The 20,550-nt window shown below is 44.4% G+C and overlaps 2 protein-coding genes across 10 annotated transcripts; one reads left to right on the top strand and one right to left on the bottom strand.

Moving 5' to 3' along the window:
- The first annotated feature begins 12 nt into the window (after positions 1 to 12).
- Positions 13 to 4,958, top strand: SELENOH (selenoprotein H). Of its 6 annotated transcripts, XM_082212962.1 has the most exons (6): positions 36 to 143; positions 244 to 259; positions 1,011 to 1,166; positions 2,292 to 2,437; positions 4,025 to 4,153; positions 4,734 to 4,958. In XM_082212962.1, exons 3-5 carry the CDS (start codon positions 1,018 to 1,020, stop codon positions 4,123 to 4,125), a joined length of 396 nt encoding a protein of 131 aa, XP_082069088.1. In that variant the 5' UTR covers positions 36 to 143; positions 244 to 259; positions 1,011 to 1,017; the 3' UTR covers positions 4,126 to 4,153; positions 4,734 to 4,958. The 6 variants fall into 6 exon arrangements, with proteins under 6 accessions (XP_082069087.1, XP_082069089.1, XP_082069088.1 ...); XM_082212961.1 differs by lacking the exon at positions 244 to 259 and having other exon boundaries at positions 13 to 143; XM_082212963.1 differs by lacking the exon at positions 244 to 259 and having other exon boundaries at positions 33 to 143; positions 1,014 to 1,166.
- Positions 4,959 to 6,188: 1,230 nt separating this feature from the next.
- Positions 6,189 to 16,975, bottom strand: BTBD18 (BTB domain containing 18). 4 transcript variants are annotated; one of them, XM_082211466.1, is made up of 3 exons: positions 16,738 to 16,975; positions 11,050 to 11,212; positions 6,189 to 9,849 (listed from the first exon to the last, which is right to left on the bottom strand). In XM_082211466.1, exons 2-3 carry the CDS (start codon positions 11,174 to 11,176, stop codon positions 7,832 to 7,834), a joined length of 2,145 nt encoding a protein of 714 aa, XP_082067592.1. In that variant the 5' UTR covers positions 11,177 to 11,212; positions 16,738 to 16,975; the 3' UTR covers positions 6,189 to 7,831. The 4 variants fall into 4 exon arrangements, with proteins under 4 accessions (XP_082067592.1, XP_082067590.1, XP_082067593.1 ...); XM_082211464.1 differs by having other exon boundaries at positions 11,050 to 11,306; positions 16,746 to 16,975; XM_082211467.1 differs by having other exon boundaries at positions 11,050 to 11,271; positions 16,746 to 16,975.
- Positions 16,976 to 20,550: the final 3,575 nt, after the last annotated feature.

Genomic DNA, 20,550 nt, shown 5'->3' with positions numbered 1-20,550 from the left:
TCCCCGGTCTCCCCTCCCATCATCGGCACACGTGGTTGGTGCCGCAGTGTAATTTCCTTTGTCGTCCTCAAGCTGCGCGTGGGCTGGAGCGCCGTTTGCAAGAAAGAAGAAAGGCCAGGTGAGATTGCACGCTTGTGCAACGGGTAGGAGTCTCTATCCAGATTTTTTTTGCAATCTGACTCTCTTATCACTTTTGTTTCGGGTCTCTCCAACGTGCTGTTTTCTTTCTGTCCTTCTTCGTAGGCGCTTCTCTCCTACGGTAATTGGCTTCTACGCTGTGATGGCTTCATCCTGCCTGCCGCTCTGGTTAACTGCTGTTGCTTTTTCCTCCTCTAGTTGGATTTTTTTGGCCCCCTTTTTTGGGGGGGGTCTATTTCTGCCGTTATCTTCGCTTCTTCGGGATAACCAGCTCTCCTAATATTTTTCTTTTAAATTTCAGTATTTATATGCCGCCCATTAACAGAAAAGTTCTCTAGGCGGTTTGCAAGTACAGTAAAGGCTGCTTTTCACTTTCTCCCCACCCCACCCTGTGTAACTAACTAATTAAAAAGGTTTTTAAGAATATTGGTTTACAGGCTCGCATTCTCTTTGCTTGAAAGTGTGTACACGTAAATCAACCTCCATAGATTTCCCTGTGTTTTGCAAGAGGTTTGATAACCCAATTTCTAAATTCTTAACACTTAAGCCTTTCTAGTGTCCTCCTTATGGCATTAGGGTATTTTACTTTGTCAGGATTGATACTATAATGTTCTTTGCAGAAAGGCTCAGTTTGCTTACTTGCTTACTTGCATGCATGCAGTATTTTGCATGCAGTAGATCTATCCTTCCCTTTGGACAATAGTGAGCTAGATGCATCATGATCTGATTTGGTATAAGGCAGCAAAAGCAAACCTAAGGAGTTGCATCTTCTTGGCTGTTCCTCTTAGGAAGGCCGGCCACATGCATTGAGATGTGCAGTCCAGTGGGGCGAGTGGGGCATTATTTTTCCTACCCTCCTGTGTTTGCTTTAGTAGTAGAATGGCCCCCAAAGGGAGGAAGAGGAAGGCAGAGGCACCTCGGGCCAAGACTGCAACATCTGAAGGAGTGGAGATGAATGTTGCTGAGGAATCGCCCAAGAAACCGAAGAAGGATGAAGAATTGGGCTTTCGTGTGATCATTGAGCATTGGTGTGTACCTGCACGTTATTTGCATCATCTGACTAAGGATGGCATCCATGGGTTGTTTCATGCATTTTGCTTTCTAGAAGGGATTCCTGGATAGAGCTGGCTGCTGCCTGAGAGAAGAAATCTTGGGGTTGCACCCAGCACAATCTTAAAGTGAGCCAGTGTTGAATTTGCTCTGATAGTGGGTCCTTTTGCATAAGAGGTACCATAAGTGAACAACTTGCATCTGCAGATACAATTCCTAAGGACAGAAATAGTAATGGTAGTTTTGTGACATTTCGTTCATGTGAGGCAGTTCCACCAGCAGACCTGTTGCCCAGCATTGAAAGAGAGAGAGAAAATTGCTGATGAAAAGATCCTTCTGCTAGCACATTGATGGTATTGGATGCGACCCTTAAGTCTATTAATTATTTTAGTTTTAATTGATTAAATCTACATACATTTGCATCTGAGGGGAGAAATGCTTCCAAAAGAAAGAGCACACCTTTTTTGCTTTTGTTTTAAATAATGTATGTATAGAAATATTATTTCCTCCTTTTTCTTCATCTGGGAGGAAATAACTCTCTTTAGGTGTTGTTTGCCATCTGTGGCTGATTACTTATTTCTTTATAAGTAATTATTATATCACCCTTGAATCCAATTCCCTGGATGGTTTTTTAAAAAAGGGTAAAACCATTCAAATGTTCATACAAAAATAAATGCCCTAAAATTATAAATGTGGTATGACTAAAATTGCATCTACAGATGCAAGTGACAATACAGTAGGCACCAAGCAAACTGGTATCAGAACTAGTATTAAAAGTTTAATTGGTTGGCAGATTTAATCACAGGTGGTTTTTTAAAAGATATACACACCTAATTTATAATTGATTATTGTTTAACTGAGTATTGCTACAGCTCTAGTAAAAACCCTTTTTTTGAACAGGAAATCTCATCCCTAAATACTGCATCTCTCCTATGAAGTAGAAAACGGAATGGGAAGTTTGGGCTGAACTCTCTGAACACTGGCGGGGTTGTGCTTTCTTCCACGTAGTCAAACCATTCATTGCTTTGTGCCTGTATGGGTTCAACAGAGACTTTCAAATCACAGTTCAGGTGGTTCTCTGAAAGCTTTTCTTCATTCCACAGTAAAAGCTGACGAGTCTATGGACGCAGTGCCAATGCAGTCAGCGAGGCACTGCACCAGACCTTTCCTGACATCGTGGTGATGGTGAACCCTGAGAAACCGCGCAGGAATAGCTTTGAGGTTGCTTTGTGGAAAGAAGATGGCACCAGTAAGTGCTTTCAAGGGAGGCTTTTCAGTGAGACAGTAGGGACCTTCCTGGAGTTGCTGTATCTATTTGGGGTTAGTGATACCCCAAATATAGCTTGGTAGAGAAACCTTCGGCAGTGAGTTCTTGGTGTAGTTTTCATCTGCCTAGAATATGTGTGACCAGATGTTCACAAATCCACTCACCAAGCCATAAGGGTGCCCAAGTACAAAAAGCAATTAGGCTGCCTTGTGCTCTTCTCCATATCCCACTGCAAATCAGAAAACACTCGGTATCTCTCCACAGCTGTAGTTTGTGCCATAGAATTTGGGGGTGGGGGGATGGCTGTGTGACCATAAATAGTAGCTGTGGTTCCCTGTATGTACGCATCAGAATGTACATAACTAGAAATTTGAGGCTGAAACATCAGCAGCTGAACAACTTATTGCTGGGATCCCTAGTGTGACATCTGAGGGCACCACTTAGCACCAACCAAAATCCTCTGCTTCTCCTAATTTTTAATTAGTTTTAAATTTGAGGGTTGTGTGTTTTTTGTTAGGATGGGTTGCCTGTTTCGGGAGTGGGGTGAGGTGGTCAGATGTTTTATCTGTAGTCTTTGTCTGCTTCGGAATGTGTCTGATAATGTTGTAACTGTTTGGTGGCAGGATCTAATAATTGCCAGACCCCCACCCCAGGTGAAATGGTTATTTTGTGGTCCCTGTGACAGTTTATTAGATTTGATGGATTCAGTAAATACTCCTCCAACCTTCAACAGTGACACAGTACAGAGAGTGGGTGTGCTGGCATAAAAAGGAAACCAGATGTGGACAATCTGTGTCCACCAGATGTTGCTGGGCGAAAATCCCATAATCCCAGACCATGGGCCAGAGTGGCTGAAGTCTTAACAACACCTGGAAGGCCACAGTTCCCCACCCCTGACTTACCTACTTCCAGGTCATTCTCTCTAGCGTATCAAAAAGCTGGGCTAGCTGAGGTTTCAACCAGATACCATAGCTATATTCTGAGGTTCCCCTTCCAGTTCTGTTGTGCTTTCTACCTGCTTATTTATCCCTTACTCCCCTTTGCTGCTGCAAGTCCAAGAAGCTAGTTGCTGCTGGAAGATGAGTGGGCAGGCAGTGCCAAGAGAGACTGGGAGTTCTCCAGAGGTGGCTTGCACAACTTCCAGCACTATTAGCTGCCCCAGTTATCACCTGGAGCCTTGCTCACAGGGTTTCTCTGAACTGGAGCAGGATACTGGGCTGAATGTTTGGCAAGACCTACATAGCAGCTCTTTGATCAAGCTTTAGCCCAGTGGTCCGGTTAGATTCGGTTTCTCTTTCCACCACTCCACACACAAGCTCAGCTGTAGAACTGGCTCAACGTGTGAGATCTTGGGCAACTGGAGATGTAACTTGCTCAGCTACTGCTATGTCCAGTTATTTGTGAGAGCAACCAATAGTTTAATGAATGCACACAACCCTACCTACAAGCCAGCAGAGGGACATGGCGTCTTGGCTGCGTGCTTGTGGCTGACTGGAAGTAACACAATAGAAATGCTGCTGGTGAGTTGTCTTCTATTTTTATTGATTTTGTCTTTATTGGGGTTTTTAGAGGTGGAGTTATGGAGCGGCCTCAAGAAAGGGCCACCGCGGAAGCTCAAGTTTCCCGAACCAAACAAGGTGGTTGAAATGCTGAAGGGCAACCTAGAATAAAGCAAACAACTGGGCAGGATTACCAATGGTAAGTTTGTACAATGTAGCAGCCATATTTTCCGAGATCTGCTGGACATCAGTGCCTTATTGGACTGGCCTCACCACCACCACCACTCCAATTCCTGTGTAGTTTTAAATTATTACTGCCTGGAGCAAGAAATAGGACTAAAAGCTAGTCATTCTTTTGTGGTCTCTTTGTTGTTGTCTCCCCCCCCTCCCCCGGGCTGGGTAGAAGATGAATTGGGAAGAAAGGCAAATTAACTGCTCCCATCATTAAGTCACATACTTCGAGGACTGCTCATCCATCCATCCGTCTTGTACACTATCACCTACAGCACAGGTTGGCAGTATGCAGCCACTGGCCTAATTACATATGGGTGTAGAGGTGGCAGCAAGGGAGGGGGAAAGAGTGCCCCCTCCCTTTCAGCTCTGGGAATCTTGGGTCATAGCTGTGCTATCCATCTGTGCTGGCATCTCCTGAGAAAGGGAAGGGGGTGAAATCAAGAGCATACCCCCCGCAGCTACTCAGCATAGTATATGAATGGTGCATTAGCTTGCTTCCTACTGAGCAAGATCTGTGGCTGATGGCTGTCTGTCCTTGCATCTAGCACAGCCGATGAACACTTCATCCTGTGTGAGAGGTGGAGCATCCATGATGGGATATGATTAAGTGGGGTAAATAATGAAACTCCAGTCGCATCTCTGAAGCTGCTGCCCCTCCTCCACGAAAGGAAGAACGTACCAGCTGCTTGTTTCCTGATCCCTTTACCGTTTTGCTTTGTTAGTCATTTGGGGATGGGCAAATACTGTTTTTCAATAAAGCTTTAACTGTTGTCATGCCTTATACTTTCTTAATTCTGTTCAGTTAGGACAGCATCTGGCTAGACAAACCATAGTGCAGCATGTGCTACAGCTTCACCAAGGCCCCCATCTACACTTCCACTTGTCCTGCTGTTTCCCCTGGAAAAAACCTGTCATCAATTTAGTTTTCTCCAGATTGATGTTTGTTCCAATTTGGCACTAAACAGGTTTTCCTGGGGAAAGCGGTGGGGCAAACAGAACCGTGTTTAGAAAGTATGGGGTAAGCAATAAATGTGGACAAGCCCCTAAATAAAAGTGGTTCTTCTGGATCCTGTGCAGTTGCCCTTCAGTAGTGAAGCCCATATCTTTCCTTAAGCAGCATAAAAATCAGTGTGGCATGTCTTAGGTGTTCGAAGCTAGAAGGACTTGCCACTGCTATCACAATCCTGTGCAACTGCACAGGGTTTTTGCAAACCTACCTTAACATTCAGCATGCTTTATTATCTCGTTCATTAACTGCAAAAAGGATGTCATTTGTAAATCTCTGGAGCCCTTTCTTTCCATTTTGTTCTAGCCTGAAAGCACCAAATCTGGTGCCATGATCTGCCTATATATCCTGCAGTAACTTCCTTTCTAGATGATGATTCTTCCGTAATATCAGCTTTTCCCTCATCCTGTTTCTAACAAGCTTCCTGTGTGCAATTTGTTTCTTTTCTACCAGTGCTGCAACTAAACCATAAGCTGCCATAAGTTTAAACAAAATAAAGACAACTTGGGGAGGGAAATATAGGAACTTTAATTGAACAAAGTCACAACTCAACATTTCTTATGGCCTTTGTGCCATCTACTCTTCAGATTGTTTTCTGTACAATGAGAGCTTTGGGCTATCAAAAGCAAGTAGTTGGCACAGCGTCATGGAGGCATGGGTCACTGCACTTGAATACACCTCTCCTTGAATAAGCTGTAAACAAGGGAAATGGTTTGAATGTAAAACAAGTGATTTAACCTGTTATTAGACTTTGGAGAGCCATCTCTGTACAAAATAAAATAAAATCAGCAGGGCATATAACTGTTTACTAAATCAGCTTCCAATGACGGTTAGCCAGCATTAATAGCCAGTGAAAGTGGTCGGTCCTACCGGAAGTAGAGAAAAGACAGCCTTGAAGGGGCTTTTAACATTTCTAGGCAGCTGCTCCAATAAATGCCCCGAGCTTTTGCAGTGCAGCCCAAAGAGCACCCACTCAAAAGTACAGCAGATGCTGCTGTTTCTAGCTCCAGTGTGACCTTTGTGATAAAGTGTTTGATGTGTGCACACAGCTGGTGGGAACAATAGGCCACCACCCATGTCTTCTCCAGTGTTGTAAAGTCCCTTCTACTCCCAAGTTGTGCTGCTGGTGTAACTCTTCACCAGACTGGGTTTTAAGAGGGTGGGGCAGGGAGCAAGGCCTAAAAGTTGCTTTAGCTGCCTACCATTAAAAATTAAAATTAAAGCCACAAACAAACTATAAGTTTGAGTCACTGAGAACAGAGTCACTCTCTGGTTACCCTAGAATGCACAACTGACTTTGTTCACTGAATTGTGAGTGCCACACTTCCTGTGTATTTAGAAAGCCCTTTTTGTTCACCTTGGGGCAGCTATACCCTCCTTCATTATTGGGGGTGGGGGAAACTGGTGGCCCTCCTGCTATAAATAGAACTGAAACAGACCGTGCTCATGTGCAGTTTTAGTGCATGAGAAAGACTTTCCCCACCATTAACATTTCCTTACTTTTTGACAGAACCACTGCTAGATGTTTCCGTTTTTTAGTTTCTAGCTTCTACCTATCCTATAAAGCAGACCAGGAATCCTGCCAGCCTGCACTGTACAGAAAACAGAGTTACAAACGTAACAGTCATGATTAGATAAGGCTGAGGGGGTGATGATAGTAAAATAACCCCGCCTACCATTTGGAATTCCTGGGGGGGGGGCACTTTTCCCTCAGCACTTCAAAAGCACTGTAAGATGTATTTGTTTACCGCAGCCCCATCAAGGATTTTAAGTGTTGCACCAAAGTCTATCTCACACAGGGCCAGACTTTTATGAGACCTTGACATGGTGATGCGGCCTCTACTTTGAGGCACCCTCCTCTCCTCTCATGGCAGTGCGTGTTAGTTTTTTATTCTCCACCTTTTCAAGCCGGGCAGCCTGGCAATGGGGAGGCTCAGTTCAGCAGCTGAGTTCTCTGTCCTGGCAGGTGTCACAGGAAGGCTGACACCGTCACCTGTGTCCATGAGGGAGGGGGTGGTCATGTGTGGGAGAGAGGCCATGGTAGGCTGAAATAAGAAGTGCACTGCACTGGGCAAGCGAGAAAGCAAAACCAGGGGAGAGAGCGCTAAGTTAAAGGGTGCACTGCAGCTCACCATTGCCACCACACCAAGGAAGTCCAACAGTCCAGATGGTCCCAAGAGAGAGGTGATGGGGATGAGGTGTGGCGTTGCTGCTTACTGTGTCACACACTCATCCCCAAGCAGGCTTCCCGCTTTCAGTTGGGAAGACATCTCAGCCAAGTCTCAGTTCAGTTTTGGCCTGCAGCAGGCAGCCATGACGCTGAATGTCCCCCAAGGTCCCCACATACTTTGCATTTTGGGAGACTTGGCATAGCGGCTGCCCACCAGAGGCTTGAGGCTCCCCTTTAACCACAAGTGCTGTTGCCTCCAGGATAAATACACCCAGGGAGAGGGATAATGAGCCAATGGCAATGGTAGCAAGTAGCAGCAGCAATGCCCGATGGGATCCTATTGGCACCGAGGTGAGCAGGGTAGCAGTGGGCCCTTCTTAGCCTGACCAGCAGACCTTTTGGCATCAGGCCTGACCCCTCACAGCCCCTGGGTAGTCAAGGCAACTCCTTCCCATGGTCTGCATTCACTAGTTCACAACATCCACCTCGGTTTCGGACACCGGAGAGGGGTCTGGCCTGACGCATTCGATGCTAACCAAGAGTTCGTCTACCCCACCGACATCTATCTCTTCCTCTTCCAAGCATGGAGGCACCTTATAGCCCAAGTGGTGTTGCAAAGGGCTCTTCTGCAATGTCTGAGCATGGAGCTGTGTTTCGACACCAGAGATACCCACTTCATAGGACAAAAAAACCCGGTTTTCATTGTCTGCCAAAGTGATGGGCAAAGGATCACCAAGGTTTGCAGGCATATTCTCTGACAGGGACAGTTGATGCTGAACTGTCCAATCATCCAGTTGGGGAGAAGCTGGTTTGTACCAGGTGAAACCGTCACTGCTGGTTTCAGACTTCACAAATGGAAAGTAGCTGGGAACAGGGTCTAGCAAGGGTCTCCCATTTGCTGAGCCATGAGTTTCTCGGCTGATCTTCATGTCAACAGCCTCCAGTTCCCCTTTAAGGAGACTGTTTTTGGTCTTGACCCACGGAGGACAGTCAGAGACTTCTGGAGAGCACATATCTTTTCTTTCAATTTCAGCACATTCTAGTGGAATCTCATTTGCTCCTGGTGCAGGCCATAAAATATTCATGCCTTCTGGAATAGTGGCCTCTTGAGGCTCCTCGACAGCATCACCATCATCTGCCAAAAACATATCAAGCATGTGTTCCAACTCACCAGCTGAAACCAGCTTGTCATACTGCACATCCTCAGTCAGATGGTCTAGCAGAAACAGATCCAATTTATAAGGGTCTCCATCTTCCAAGGATATCTTGTTCTCAGCTTGTTCTCCCAGGTTCTTCTCATTAACAGGTGGACTTTCCATTTTTGTTGGCAGCCCTCTAGTTGAGGTGACTGACTGCTGTGCATCTACTCCTGCCAGCTCAGGATACCTGGGCGGAGATCGAGAGCCCTCCTCTTTCAGAGCACACACAGAGTTTGCTGGCCTGGTGGCCTGAGCTGAGGGAGATTCCTGCACCACCTCCCAGCAGCTGCCATTGATAACTTTTCTGAGCCTTACCCGGCCAATCTGCCCTGCATTTTGGGGACAGCTAACGCAAGGTTCACTGGCGTTGCGCTTTCTGCTCTTAGCAGCCTCTGGAGGTAGAGGCGGGCTCCAGGAACCATACAAATGGCCATCTTCTGCTTCTTTCTGCTCATCTTTGATCGGAAGACTTTTCTGCCTCCAGTGACGTCTGCTGGACCTTGAGGGTTTGCTGGATTCCACAGTGCTAGAGTCTTTGATGGCACATGGTACAGGCAAAGGTGATGAGGGGAGCTTTGAGCGACTGAGCTTAATCTTTTTTGACTCTTGCAAGCTGGTTGTAGTTTGGCTATTGCCAGGCCCATCCTGTGTCCGCAAACTGTCATGCTCATTATTGCCTAATATATTCTTTCCCATGCCTGTAAGACGTTTTTTAACTTTAGTTCTAAGGGGCTCGGCAGTAACTGCTGGATCTTTAGGCATCTGGTCTTCATTCACACTCATCAATGCTTCTGGTTTTTCCTTCTTGACAGCTTTCTGGACAATGCTGCTATTGTTATCCATTTCCTTGGTGCATGGAACATTCACTACAGTGTGCTGCATATTTGAAGACAGCCATGACGTCAAAGAGCTACCACTGCAGGCAGGGGGAGACTGCAACAGCGTTAACTCTGGGATGGATAATGGACTAGATAGCTGTAGGCAATCCCGATTTAATCTAGGGCCCAGGGATTTTTTGACCAACTTTCCTCCCTCTAGATGAAGTGACTCCAGCTCTGACACCTGAAGCTGCCGTGCAGCTGCAAGAACATCCTGGGCTTCTTCCCGGGACACCTCCATCTCAGAGGTGTAGAGGAAATCCACCAGCTTACGTAAAGTCCCAATTTTCAGACCCCGGATCTCTAGCACCACCTTGTGTCCTTTGGGGGGCATTTCTCGCTCCAAACGCTCTGTGAAGAAAGGGCTGCAGGCTGATAGAATGCAACAGTGAGCTGGAACAGCTTCCCCTGCAAACAACACAATTGTTAGCAGGTACTGTATCAACAAAAAAACCCCAGATATTTGCCCCTCTCTGGACAGAAGTTGATCCCAAAGTGTTCCAGACCCTAAATAAACATTTTTCTTGAGATTCCCCAAGTGTTATCTCACGACTAATTATAGAGCTGTACTGTTTAATCCTTCTTACATACTGAGGCATATTATAGCATAAAACCATTTAGTTTTACGATCAGTCTGCTTATGAGTCTGTCTCAGCAGCTCATTTAAAACTGTTAAACTTATTTTCACAATTCCTTCTGGATATGATACAATTAAAATAAAGAACAGAATGGTTGGAAAAAAATAAGTTATTTTAGCTCACCCTGTTCTCTGCCCTCTCAGTTTTGAGGGCACTTAAGCACTAGCAAAAAGTAATTCACAGCATAAGATGTACTATACATTTTTATAAGCATACACAGATTTTTCCCAGTACACATATACTCTTGTTTGTTTCAACTGGGTTTGCTTAGGAGAAGTTCTCAGTGGATTTGTACTCACATTTGTTTGTGAGCAGGCATTTTACAAACAAAGAACAATTTGCTATCATAAAAACACCACTGCACTGGAGAGGCATATGGTTAAGAACTCTAGGCATAATCCAGCCGAAGTTCAGCACTGCAAAGCCTTGATTTCAATGGGAGAGTTAAGCTGTCCTGGGACTGCAGAACAGAAGGGAAGCACACCTATCCTAATCAGCTGGGTTGGGGAAGCGGGTCAGTGACCAAGTTTAATTGATGTCAACTGCTTTGGGAGAGAAAACCAGTGGTGGCTCAGGTTTGAATGCAAAAAGTCCCTTCAATCCATGGCTGCTGTTAGTTAAGTTTAGACACTATTGAGTTAGATGGACCAATGGGTTCTACTCATTGCAAGAAAGCTGCCCACATTTCTAAGGGACCTATGACACTGAGAACAGGCTCTGGGAAATCCATCTATCACATCCAATAGGTCATAAACATCATTAATTAATTGTTGCTGATGTTTCCTTTTTGGTAACCATGCAGTCTAAGCTTGAAAAATACTTGAAATTTCTAGGAGTCACTGTCAAAATTCTAGGTGCTGGATCCTTAAAGCAGAAGTGCTGGCCAGGAATTTCCAGGCACCTTGGATTTTCCAACTCTGTTAGGAAGCAAAGCACCCTTAACTTAAGCCCTCCCAGCTTTAAGTATTACCTTCTGCTTGTAGGACAACATCACAAAATAAGTCAGCTCTCTGTTGCCGATGGAGCTGAAGGAACACCATACGGAGAAGGCGGGAATTCCGATACAGAATCTTGGGATTCACAGCTGGAGGGCTCATGGCAGCAGAATTTCCACTTTGTCAGGCACCAGATTTCTGTGGGGTAGACACAGTTCTGAGGATGCAGCTATCAAGGTCTATGAACCTAAAGTCATCTTGGAAGAAAGACCCAATGAATTCAATGGGACTCCTAAGAAAGCATGCACAAATTTAAAAATACTAGTGGTAATGCTTGAAAATAAGGCTGCAGCCTGAGGCACAAGATATAGCTATGCAAGTTTTCCTTCAGGTAATTCTGCTAAAGAATATTCTTAAACTGCAGCACTTTCCCCCATCATACAGTACTGTCAGCAATCCCCAAGACTTATTTTAGCTTTACTTCAATGAATAAATACATTGTGTTTAAGATTTTCCAATATGCCCAAATGGTCAGGAATGAAGTAGAAGAACTTGTGAACTGTTAATACCTGTGTTCTTCCTCTCTTGCAACACTGACCATATCAGTTGCTCAAGCAATACTGCAAACCCTTTCATACCCCATTCTGAGGCAAATGACTTCGGACAGACAGGTTGTCAATTTCAATTTTTAAAATACACAGTAAACAAGTCAGTTCAAAAATTAAAATATTAATAGATTTTAAGCAGAACTCTATCATTCCATAGCAGTCTACAGGGTTAGGTGTGTTGCACCTTACTATGGAAAAAATTCCAACACTGTCTGAAATCTACATTTGGGTGGGGGGAGAGTGCTGATCTCCTAAAAATTCAGGGACCATTTAAAACTGTGTTTCCCAACCTGTGGGCTGTTGTCGCAAACCCTGTTCAAGTGGGTTGCAGGCTTTATAAGTAAACCCCAAATAATTTCTGAATACCACTTACAGCTTTTTGTTCTGTTGGTACATTACACTGCTGTGTGGACAGACACTTGTACCTGAACATTAGAAAAAAAGCTCCAGTCATGCATTTTAACACTTGGGAACCACACTCTGGCAGCAGATCTGGTGAAAGTTCACCAGAAGGTGCTCCCTGTAAAAGCACCTTCTGCCAAAGTTACACTAGACTAGCCAACTAGATCAGTTAATAGTTAAGCCAAAGGTGATTTGACATTTGCTTAGTCAAAATAAGAAATAATATCTATACCCTATGTATTAATAACTGTTTAGAGTAGTTTTCTTACAATCAAGCAATATATTTGGGAAATAAATAAAATAATAATAATCAGACTATGGGTATGCTCACATCACCACTTACTCTACATCCAATGCGCTCCCACTGCTAACTCCGGAAGCCGAATTCACACAACCTTAGCCACAATCTATATCAATCCTGTTGTTCCTTGACAAATACTGCTGTTGGATGTGTTTTTACTCAGACTAGCTGCCATCCAATTAGAAAACTGGATGCAGAGTAAACTGCAATGTGAAAAGACACTAGTAGTCATCACACAAGTGCAGATGAGCATGGAAGAGAAGGTGAAAGTGTAATGCACAGGAGTTCCATAGGGGTTGCAGGGGAAAGGAAGCCATAAAGATCACATGAAGGCATCTCCATGCAAATGACCTCACTGAGTTTCAAGCTACTAATGTGAACATACATTAGTACATGTGTGACAACCATCAAATGCCTCACTGGCCAACTTGTTGGCCAAATACAAGCTCAGACAAACCACTGCTACATGCTAAAATGAACTTTATCGTGAATATTAAAAATATTAATACTCCATTGTATTTAATACTACTTGTATAACCATATGTTTCTTGAAAAACATTTTATAGCTTATGAAGCAATAATGTGCAATCAGATGGCTGGTGTTCTTAACATTCCCATAAACAATACTGTGAATAACTTTGGAAGTTTTATAAATATTGCAACAGATTCCACATAATAGCAGCATTAAGTAAACGTTTACTTGGGTGTCCCAAGTAGCAGTTATAAAATAGGCAAACTTGAAATAAAAATGCATGAAACCAACGGCTGACAAAGACACGGCATCCAAAATTCATTTGATAATAAAACAATGGGTCACTATACCAAGTAAATTTGGACTTGTGGATCGCCTAACCCCTTATTTAAAAATATATTATTCCTTGCTGTTTCGGTATAGCATACATTTTACACTGGAACAAGAGCAAAACAAAACAAAACAAAAAAACACCTGAGAATTTAATTAACAAAACAATAAACCTGTTTTGCTAGATTACAGTAAACAAGGTATATATAATATAGTAATAATAATTTATTATTTATACCCCGCCCATCTGGCTAGGTTTCCCCAGCCACTCTGGGCAGCTTCCAACAAAACATTAAAATACAATAATTCATCATATATTAAAAGCTTCCCTAAACAGGGCTGCCTTCAGATGTCTTCTAATAGTTGAATAGTTGTTGATTTCTTTGACATCTGATGGGAGGGTGTTCCACAGGGTTGGCCCCACTACCAAGAAGGCCCTCTGCCTGGTTCCCTGTAACTTTGCTTCTCACAGTGAGGGAACTGCCAGAAGGCCCTCGGAGCTGGACCTCAGTGTCCGGGCTGAATGATGGGAGTGAAGACGCTCCTTGAGGTATATAGGACCAAGGCCATTTAGGGCTTTAAAGGTCAGCACCAACACTAGGGCTTTAAAGGTCAGCACAAACTGAATTCTGCTCAGAAACTTACTGGGAGCCAATGTAGGTCTTTCGAGACCAGTATTATGTGGTCTTGTGGTTAAGAATTCACCATTTCTACAAAGGACAGGAATTTATAAAAAATGGTAAATAAGGGAGGGAAATCACTCTTTAAACTGTATAAAAGCATAATATTTCAACTGGAAATCAGAAAAAAGTTTGCAAAAAACAAAACACATCAAATTTTGTTACAGTCTCCATATGACATCAAATTAAGCCAAAAACAAACCATTTTTCAAACTGATGAGTATCTTAATCTGAAGCATTAGTCATCAGAAATTCTCTGTTCCTTTAAGTCATCAGAAGCTGCCCCAGTTGTAAATGGATCACCTTTCACAGAAAATGTCTCTCTTAATATGCCTTACTATGTTACTCCCAGCTGTATATCAGCACTGATCCTCCTGCAGCAACCTCAACTGGCAACCCGTTATTTAGTTTGCATGCAAAAGAACATCAGCTGGTGGATGTTGGTCCTACATCCAAGATTTAAAAGACCAGTATGATACAAATATGCCTTCTTGCAGTATTTCTTTCTTCAACAGTGGCCAACTAGATGCCTCTGGAAACTGAAGCAGGACATGACGACAGTATCTCTCTCCTCTTGCTGCTACCCAGCAACAGCGTTCAGTAGCGTAATACTTGCTTCTGAACCACAGGGTGTGTGCACGCGCACACACACATATAGCTATCATTACTAGTAGCCAAAGGAAATCTCACCCAGTTTTCTAATCCCCTTTTAAAGCCATCTAAACTAGTCGCTACCTCATTTTATAGCAATAAATTCTATACACTAATTGTGCACCACGTGAAATAAGGCTCTCTTTTACCAATCCTGCATCATCTGCCAGTTTCATCAGCTGCTAACAGTCATGGTATATTGCTGATGTTATGAGCTGATACTCTGTGTTCTACAATGCTCTGTTATGTAAAAGGAATAAAAACTTCTAAATCTGCTTTCTCTCCCTTAGCAATAATGTTATAGACCTGTCACAGCTGACTACATCATTTCTTACTTCAAAACTAAAATCCCCAAATATTGTAACTTTTCTTCATAAGGAAGGTGCTCCACTCCCATGGTCATTTGGGCTGTGCTTTCATGCAACTTCTCCATAGAATCAGAGTTGGGAGGGACCATGAAAGTCATCAAACCCAACCTGCAATGCAGGAAACTTTTGCCCAACATGGGGCACAAACCACGACCCTGAGATTAAGAGTCTCATGTTCTACCAGTTGAGCTATCCGGTGCCACAATATCCTTTCTCAATTGGGGAAACCAGAACTTTGCCATCTCCTATCTTTTCATAAGCCATTATGTAGATCTAGGACAGGGGTCAGCAAACTTTTTAAGCAGGGGGCTGGTCCACTGTCCCTCAGACCTTGTGGAGGGCTGGACTATATGGGGGGGGGGGGATGAATGAATTTCTGTGCCCCACAAATAACCCAGAGATGCATTTTAAATAAAAGGACACATTCTACTCATGTAAAAACACACTGATTCCTGGAGCGTCCGCGGGCTGGATTTAGAAGGCTATTGGGCCGGATCCGGCCCCCAGGCCTTAGTTTGCCTACCCATGATCTAGGTGCTAGTTTTACACTTACACAGCTCAAGTCACACATTCTGTGTGTGTCTCCTTCAGAGGGTGGTAGCAAGAGAACTAGCTGGTTTTGGTGGCAACCTTGTGGAATCATATCCCCAACCAAGGAAAGCTTTCCTAGTGCCAACACTGATAACTTTTTGGTGCCAGATGAAAACATTTTTACTCTTGTAGACATGTAGGTGGATCTTACTGTTGTGGATCTTACAGCTATTTTAGCTGGAATCTTGCTGATTATCATTGTGTTTTAAAGAGAAAGGATATTTATGTTCTTTAATCTTATTGTGGATTATGTATATAACTTAAGGCAGACAGGAAAGCAGCAACCCAGCCCCAGCTGAGAAACTTCCACATGGAGGGATTTGAGTACAAATTAGTATGCCTAATACTCAACTCCTAACAAGATCACACCCTTTGACTCTGCATTCATGCAAAATACCTGCTCTTTCTCCCCATGGCACCACACAAACACCAACGTGAAGCAGAATCCTCAGCTTTAAACAAATACACATCAAAGGGTAACCAAAATCTACCTTTGCTCCAATCCTGATTGTGAGAACAAGGGAACTGCTAAACTGTGTTTAGTATTTCAGCCTTAATATAGATTGGTTACTACTTTACAAACGTACCTAGGAGTAAATCCCACTTCCCTCAATGCAAGTTATTTCTGGGTAGACATGCATAGGATTGTACTGCAAGCGATCTTGAGTACACACCCTAATTGTTGTTCTGGGTAGAGTTCCAATGTCTTTAACAGCTAACAGGCCAAAATTCAACAGGGCAAGTTTCTACCTGCACCTGTGTGCCAAAATTAAGGCAAAAGCCCTCGTTCTGCAAGTAAGCTTTTTACCCACTCACCAAAAACAAGTGACCTTCAGAAAAGGAACAGCAGCTAATTTTCTACCCAAAAAGCTTCATTCAGCTTCTATTTAGGATACCAGTTTCATTTTTAACTATCCTAAACAGATAATTTTAAACTGTTTTACCCCCCAGGCCAGCAGTATCTGGTTTTATTTCATTGTAATTCTACATGTCAAGTGGCGATATTTTTGTTACACTGCTGTGTATTAAAAATGTATTTCACCTTTCCACCGCCTTGGGCCTTCAAGCCAACGAGGGCGGCAGACGCCCCACACCTCTGAAGCCCGTTTCCCCACCGCTTAAAGAATTCTGGGGCCTGTAGTCCCAGCAACCCTTAATCTGCGGGGCCCAGAATTATTCAAGGGAAGACCGCGCTTCGAAATGTGCCTTTTTAAAGGTATATCCCAAACCGGTAAAGAAGACGCCACGAGGAACCAACTTCCATCAAGAGTGGCAGGTACGGGGCATACATATTAGTATCAAACAGAAGAAGAAACCTACAAACCAACCGTTGAGAGCCTCCCGTCCCTGAGGAAACGTCGACTCGCTTCCCCCCTCGACGCCCCACCCCAGGCCCACGGAAAGAGGCAGAGAGCCCTGGACTCCCCGGGGAGCCGCCCGCCCCTTCCTCCGCGGCAGGAGCTGCCACCGGCGGGTGCCCGTCCGCAGTCGGGGCCTCTCGGCCAGGGGCGGCGCTTCGGCGTGGCGCTGCAGCAGCCGGTGGGAGCCGCTTCCCGGCAGGAGCTGCCTTCCTCGCGCCACGCCGTCCGCGTGAGGCTCCCTGCAAAAAAAGGGCGCCGAGTGGCAGAAACAGCCCTTTCATTGGCTGAGGGCCCCTGGGTGGGCGGGGCCGGCTTTCGGCAGGAGGAAACGAGGTCCTTAAACATATAGACCCCCCCCCCTTAATAAAGAAGGAACGGGGTGCGGAGCTTGCCAAGGCACTTTGAGCTGCGCCTGGTTATGGGGTTGTTGTGCTTCCAAAGTTTGGGCAAGCATGGCACGGAACGTGGGAAGGGGAGCAGAAGCGGAGTCACACACGCAGAGCTTCCTTCCAGTTTCTTTCAAGGGCCCGCCATTATTCTCTTACTCCCAATTATTGGCCACGACCCACCCGCTGGCTCCTGTCCTTCCTCTCGCTGCCTCTTTCTCTCCTTCACGGCTGCCAGAAATGCCTGCTTCTAGCCAAGGGTCGGGGGAGTTGCACTGATAACCGATGAGCTAAAGAGGCCGGATGAGGCCCCGGAGTTGCCAGTTGTTTGACTCCACCTGCTTTCATTCAAAATAGTAGGTCAGAAGTTGCATCGTGAAGAGGCAGCCATGGGCTTGTTAGGCAGGACCACCGCCCCACCTGTCGAAAGCAACAGCAACCCTGCAGGGAGAAGAAAGGAATGTCCATCAGATTTACAAGGGCACTCTCCTTAATGTATTGCTGCATTCATCATAAACACACTTGCTAGTAAGCAAGCCCTGTTGAGCACAGTGGGATTTACTTATGAGTAGACATGCATAAGGTTGCGTGGTGAAAACACAATGGAAGCTTATGAAGAATCTTAGGAGTCTCACACACTCAGGGATGTGTTCTTAGGGATTTGAATTCCTTACAGTTAATATACTCTGTCTTTGGGGGAAGGGCTTTCCTTTAGTTTATCCATGAATGAGAGATGTGTTACAAAGGTGACATGATTTCCTCATACTTTTCTTCCTTTAAGCTAATGGCAAATGCTTTCCACTGAGTATAAAAATCATTAGGTATTCATTTCCTCCTAGCCTGTACTACCCAGGATATCATCCAGTTTAATGAGAGTTTATGACTGCCAGCTAAACAATTGTTGCACTGAGCTAATCTCTAGGTATGCATGCAGGACTCGAGTCCAGGAAGAAAGTAGTTGTAGAGAACGCCCAACAGACTCTCGGTCCATTGCTTTGCAGATAGAATCATAGAATCATAGAATCATAGAGTTGGAAGAGACCACAAGGGTCATCGAGTCCAACCCCCTGCCAGGCAGGAAACACCATCAGAGTACTCCTGACATATGGTTGTCAAGCCTCTGCTTAAAGACCTCCAAGGTAGGAGACTCCACCACACTCCTTGGCAGCAAATTCCACTGTCGAACAGCTCTTACTGTCAGGAAGTTCTTCCTAATGTTTAGGTGGAATCTTCTTTCTTGTAGTTTGGTTCCATTGCTCCGTGTCCGCTTCTCTGGAGCAGCAGAAAACAACTTTTCTCCCTCCTCTATGTGACATCCTTTTATATATTTGAACATGGCTATCATGTCACCCCTTAACCTCCTCTTCTCCAGGCTAAACATGCCCAGCTCCCTTAGCCGTTCCTCATAAGGCATCGTTTCCAGGCCTTTGACCATTTTGGTTGCCCTCCTCTGGACACGTTCCAGTTTGTCAGTGTCCTTCTTGAATTGTGGTGCCCAGAACTGGACACAGTACTCCAGGTGAGGTCTGACCAGAGCAGAATACAGTGGCACTATTACTTCCCTTGATCTAGATGCTATACTCCTATTGATGCAGCCCAGAATTGCATTGGCTTTTTTAGCTGCCGCGTCACACTGTTGGCTCATGTCAAGTTTGTGGTCAACCAAGACTCCTAGATCCTTTTCACATGTACTGCTCTCAAGCCAGGTGTCACCCATCTTGTATTTGTGCCTCTCATTTTTTTTGCCCAAGTGCAATACTTTACATTTCTCCCTGTTAAAATTCATCTTGTTTGTTTTGGCCCAGTTCTCTAATCTGTCAAGGTCGTTTTGAAGTGTGATCCTGTCCTCTGGGGTGTTAGCCACCCCTCCCAGTTTGGTGTCATCTGCAAATTTGATCAGGATGCCCTTGAGTCCATCATCCAAGTCGTTGATAAAGATGTTGAATAAGACCGGGCCCAAGACAGAACCCTGTGGCACCCCACTAGTCACTCTTCTCCAGGATGAAGAGGAACCATTGATGAGCACTCTTTGGGTTCGGTCAGTCAGCCAGTTACAAATCCACTGAGTGGTCAAGACCACATTTTACCAGTTTCTTTACAAGAATATCATGGGGCACCTTGTCAAATGCCTTGCTGAAATCAAGGTAGGCTATATCCACTGCATTCCCTTCATCTACCAGGCTTGTAATTCTGTCAAAAAACGAGATCAGGTTAGTCTGACATGACTTATTTTTCAGAAATCCATTTTTCAGATGCATGTATAAGGAGCCCACTGGAATACGTGGGTTTAGATGCCTCTCTGCAGAGAATAGGAATGCAACTTAGGCAGTAATAACTGGGTAGTTCAGGGCTGTTTCCCATATTGCAGATTAGAGAATACCTTGGTGAACTGAGCACACCTCTTTGTTTCAGTGTGTGTACATGGGCATAGCCAGGGGGGCAGCTGCCCCCCCAGTCAAGTAAAACAATAGAAATACTTAACTAACTGACCAATCACTTCGGTTTTGCCCCCCAACAAAAGTCCTGCCCCCCCCAACAAAAATCCTGGCTGTGCCCATGTGTGTGTATCTGAAAAGCTAGCTTCAAATGTGTACTTGCATCACATCTTATAGGAAACACTGCATGTACTCCTCATACATAATTTGTGATATTGTCCTAAACGGCCAGATCCAGCTTTGAGGTGCCTCTGGACAATATGTCCACTGTTGGTCCCCTTTTCCATTGTGGACATAGCTGGCTGCTGTGACAGTGCACCAAGCAGCACCTGATGGATGTGTCCAGCTACTCTCTAGTTTGCCCCAGTGCCCCAGAATGATGCTAGATCAGGTGCATTGTGGGAAATGAACAGGGTGGCTAGGTCCAGCCACTTGGGGCTGCTTGGAGCACCCCCCACCCCAATTAAGGGAGTTGGAACAGTGTAAACATCAGTAGTGGTATGACTGCTACCCAAGGATGCCAGGTACTGATGCCAGCCTAGGTCCTGAAGTTTTTTCTTCCCGTTCATTTTCACTTTTATCAAATATTGTGCCACACTAATTGATCAAATAATCTGAAGCAAGGGGACCACCTCTTGAATAAACACTAAAATAGAACAGATTATTTTTTCACTTTTTGTGATTTCATTTAATTTATACCACATTGGGCGAAGATTAGTCATTTGTAACTGTTCTGCTGTTGGTCTGTTTATAAAAATGGTTGATGTGTCAATATATTGCTTTTCAATGAGGATATCAAGATATCGTGAAAAGTCGTTACCTTCAGAAATGGCACTAACCAATGTACAAGCAAGATTTTATAAGGCAAATTTGTAAGGTAAATAGCTCTGCTGGAGAAGGTTGATTATTTCAAAGATTTTAATTTTAATGTATTCGTTATGATTAATAGTT

This window comes from Podarcis vaucheri (assembly GCF_965113315.1).
Source record: "Podarcis vaucheri genome assembly, chromosome: 1".
NCBI lineage: Eukaryota > Metazoa > Chordata > Lepidosauria > Squamata > Lacertidae > Podarcis > Podarcis vaucheri.
Note: the sequence above shows the minus strand (reverse complement) of the source record. Positions and strands in the feature narration are given on the sequence as shown.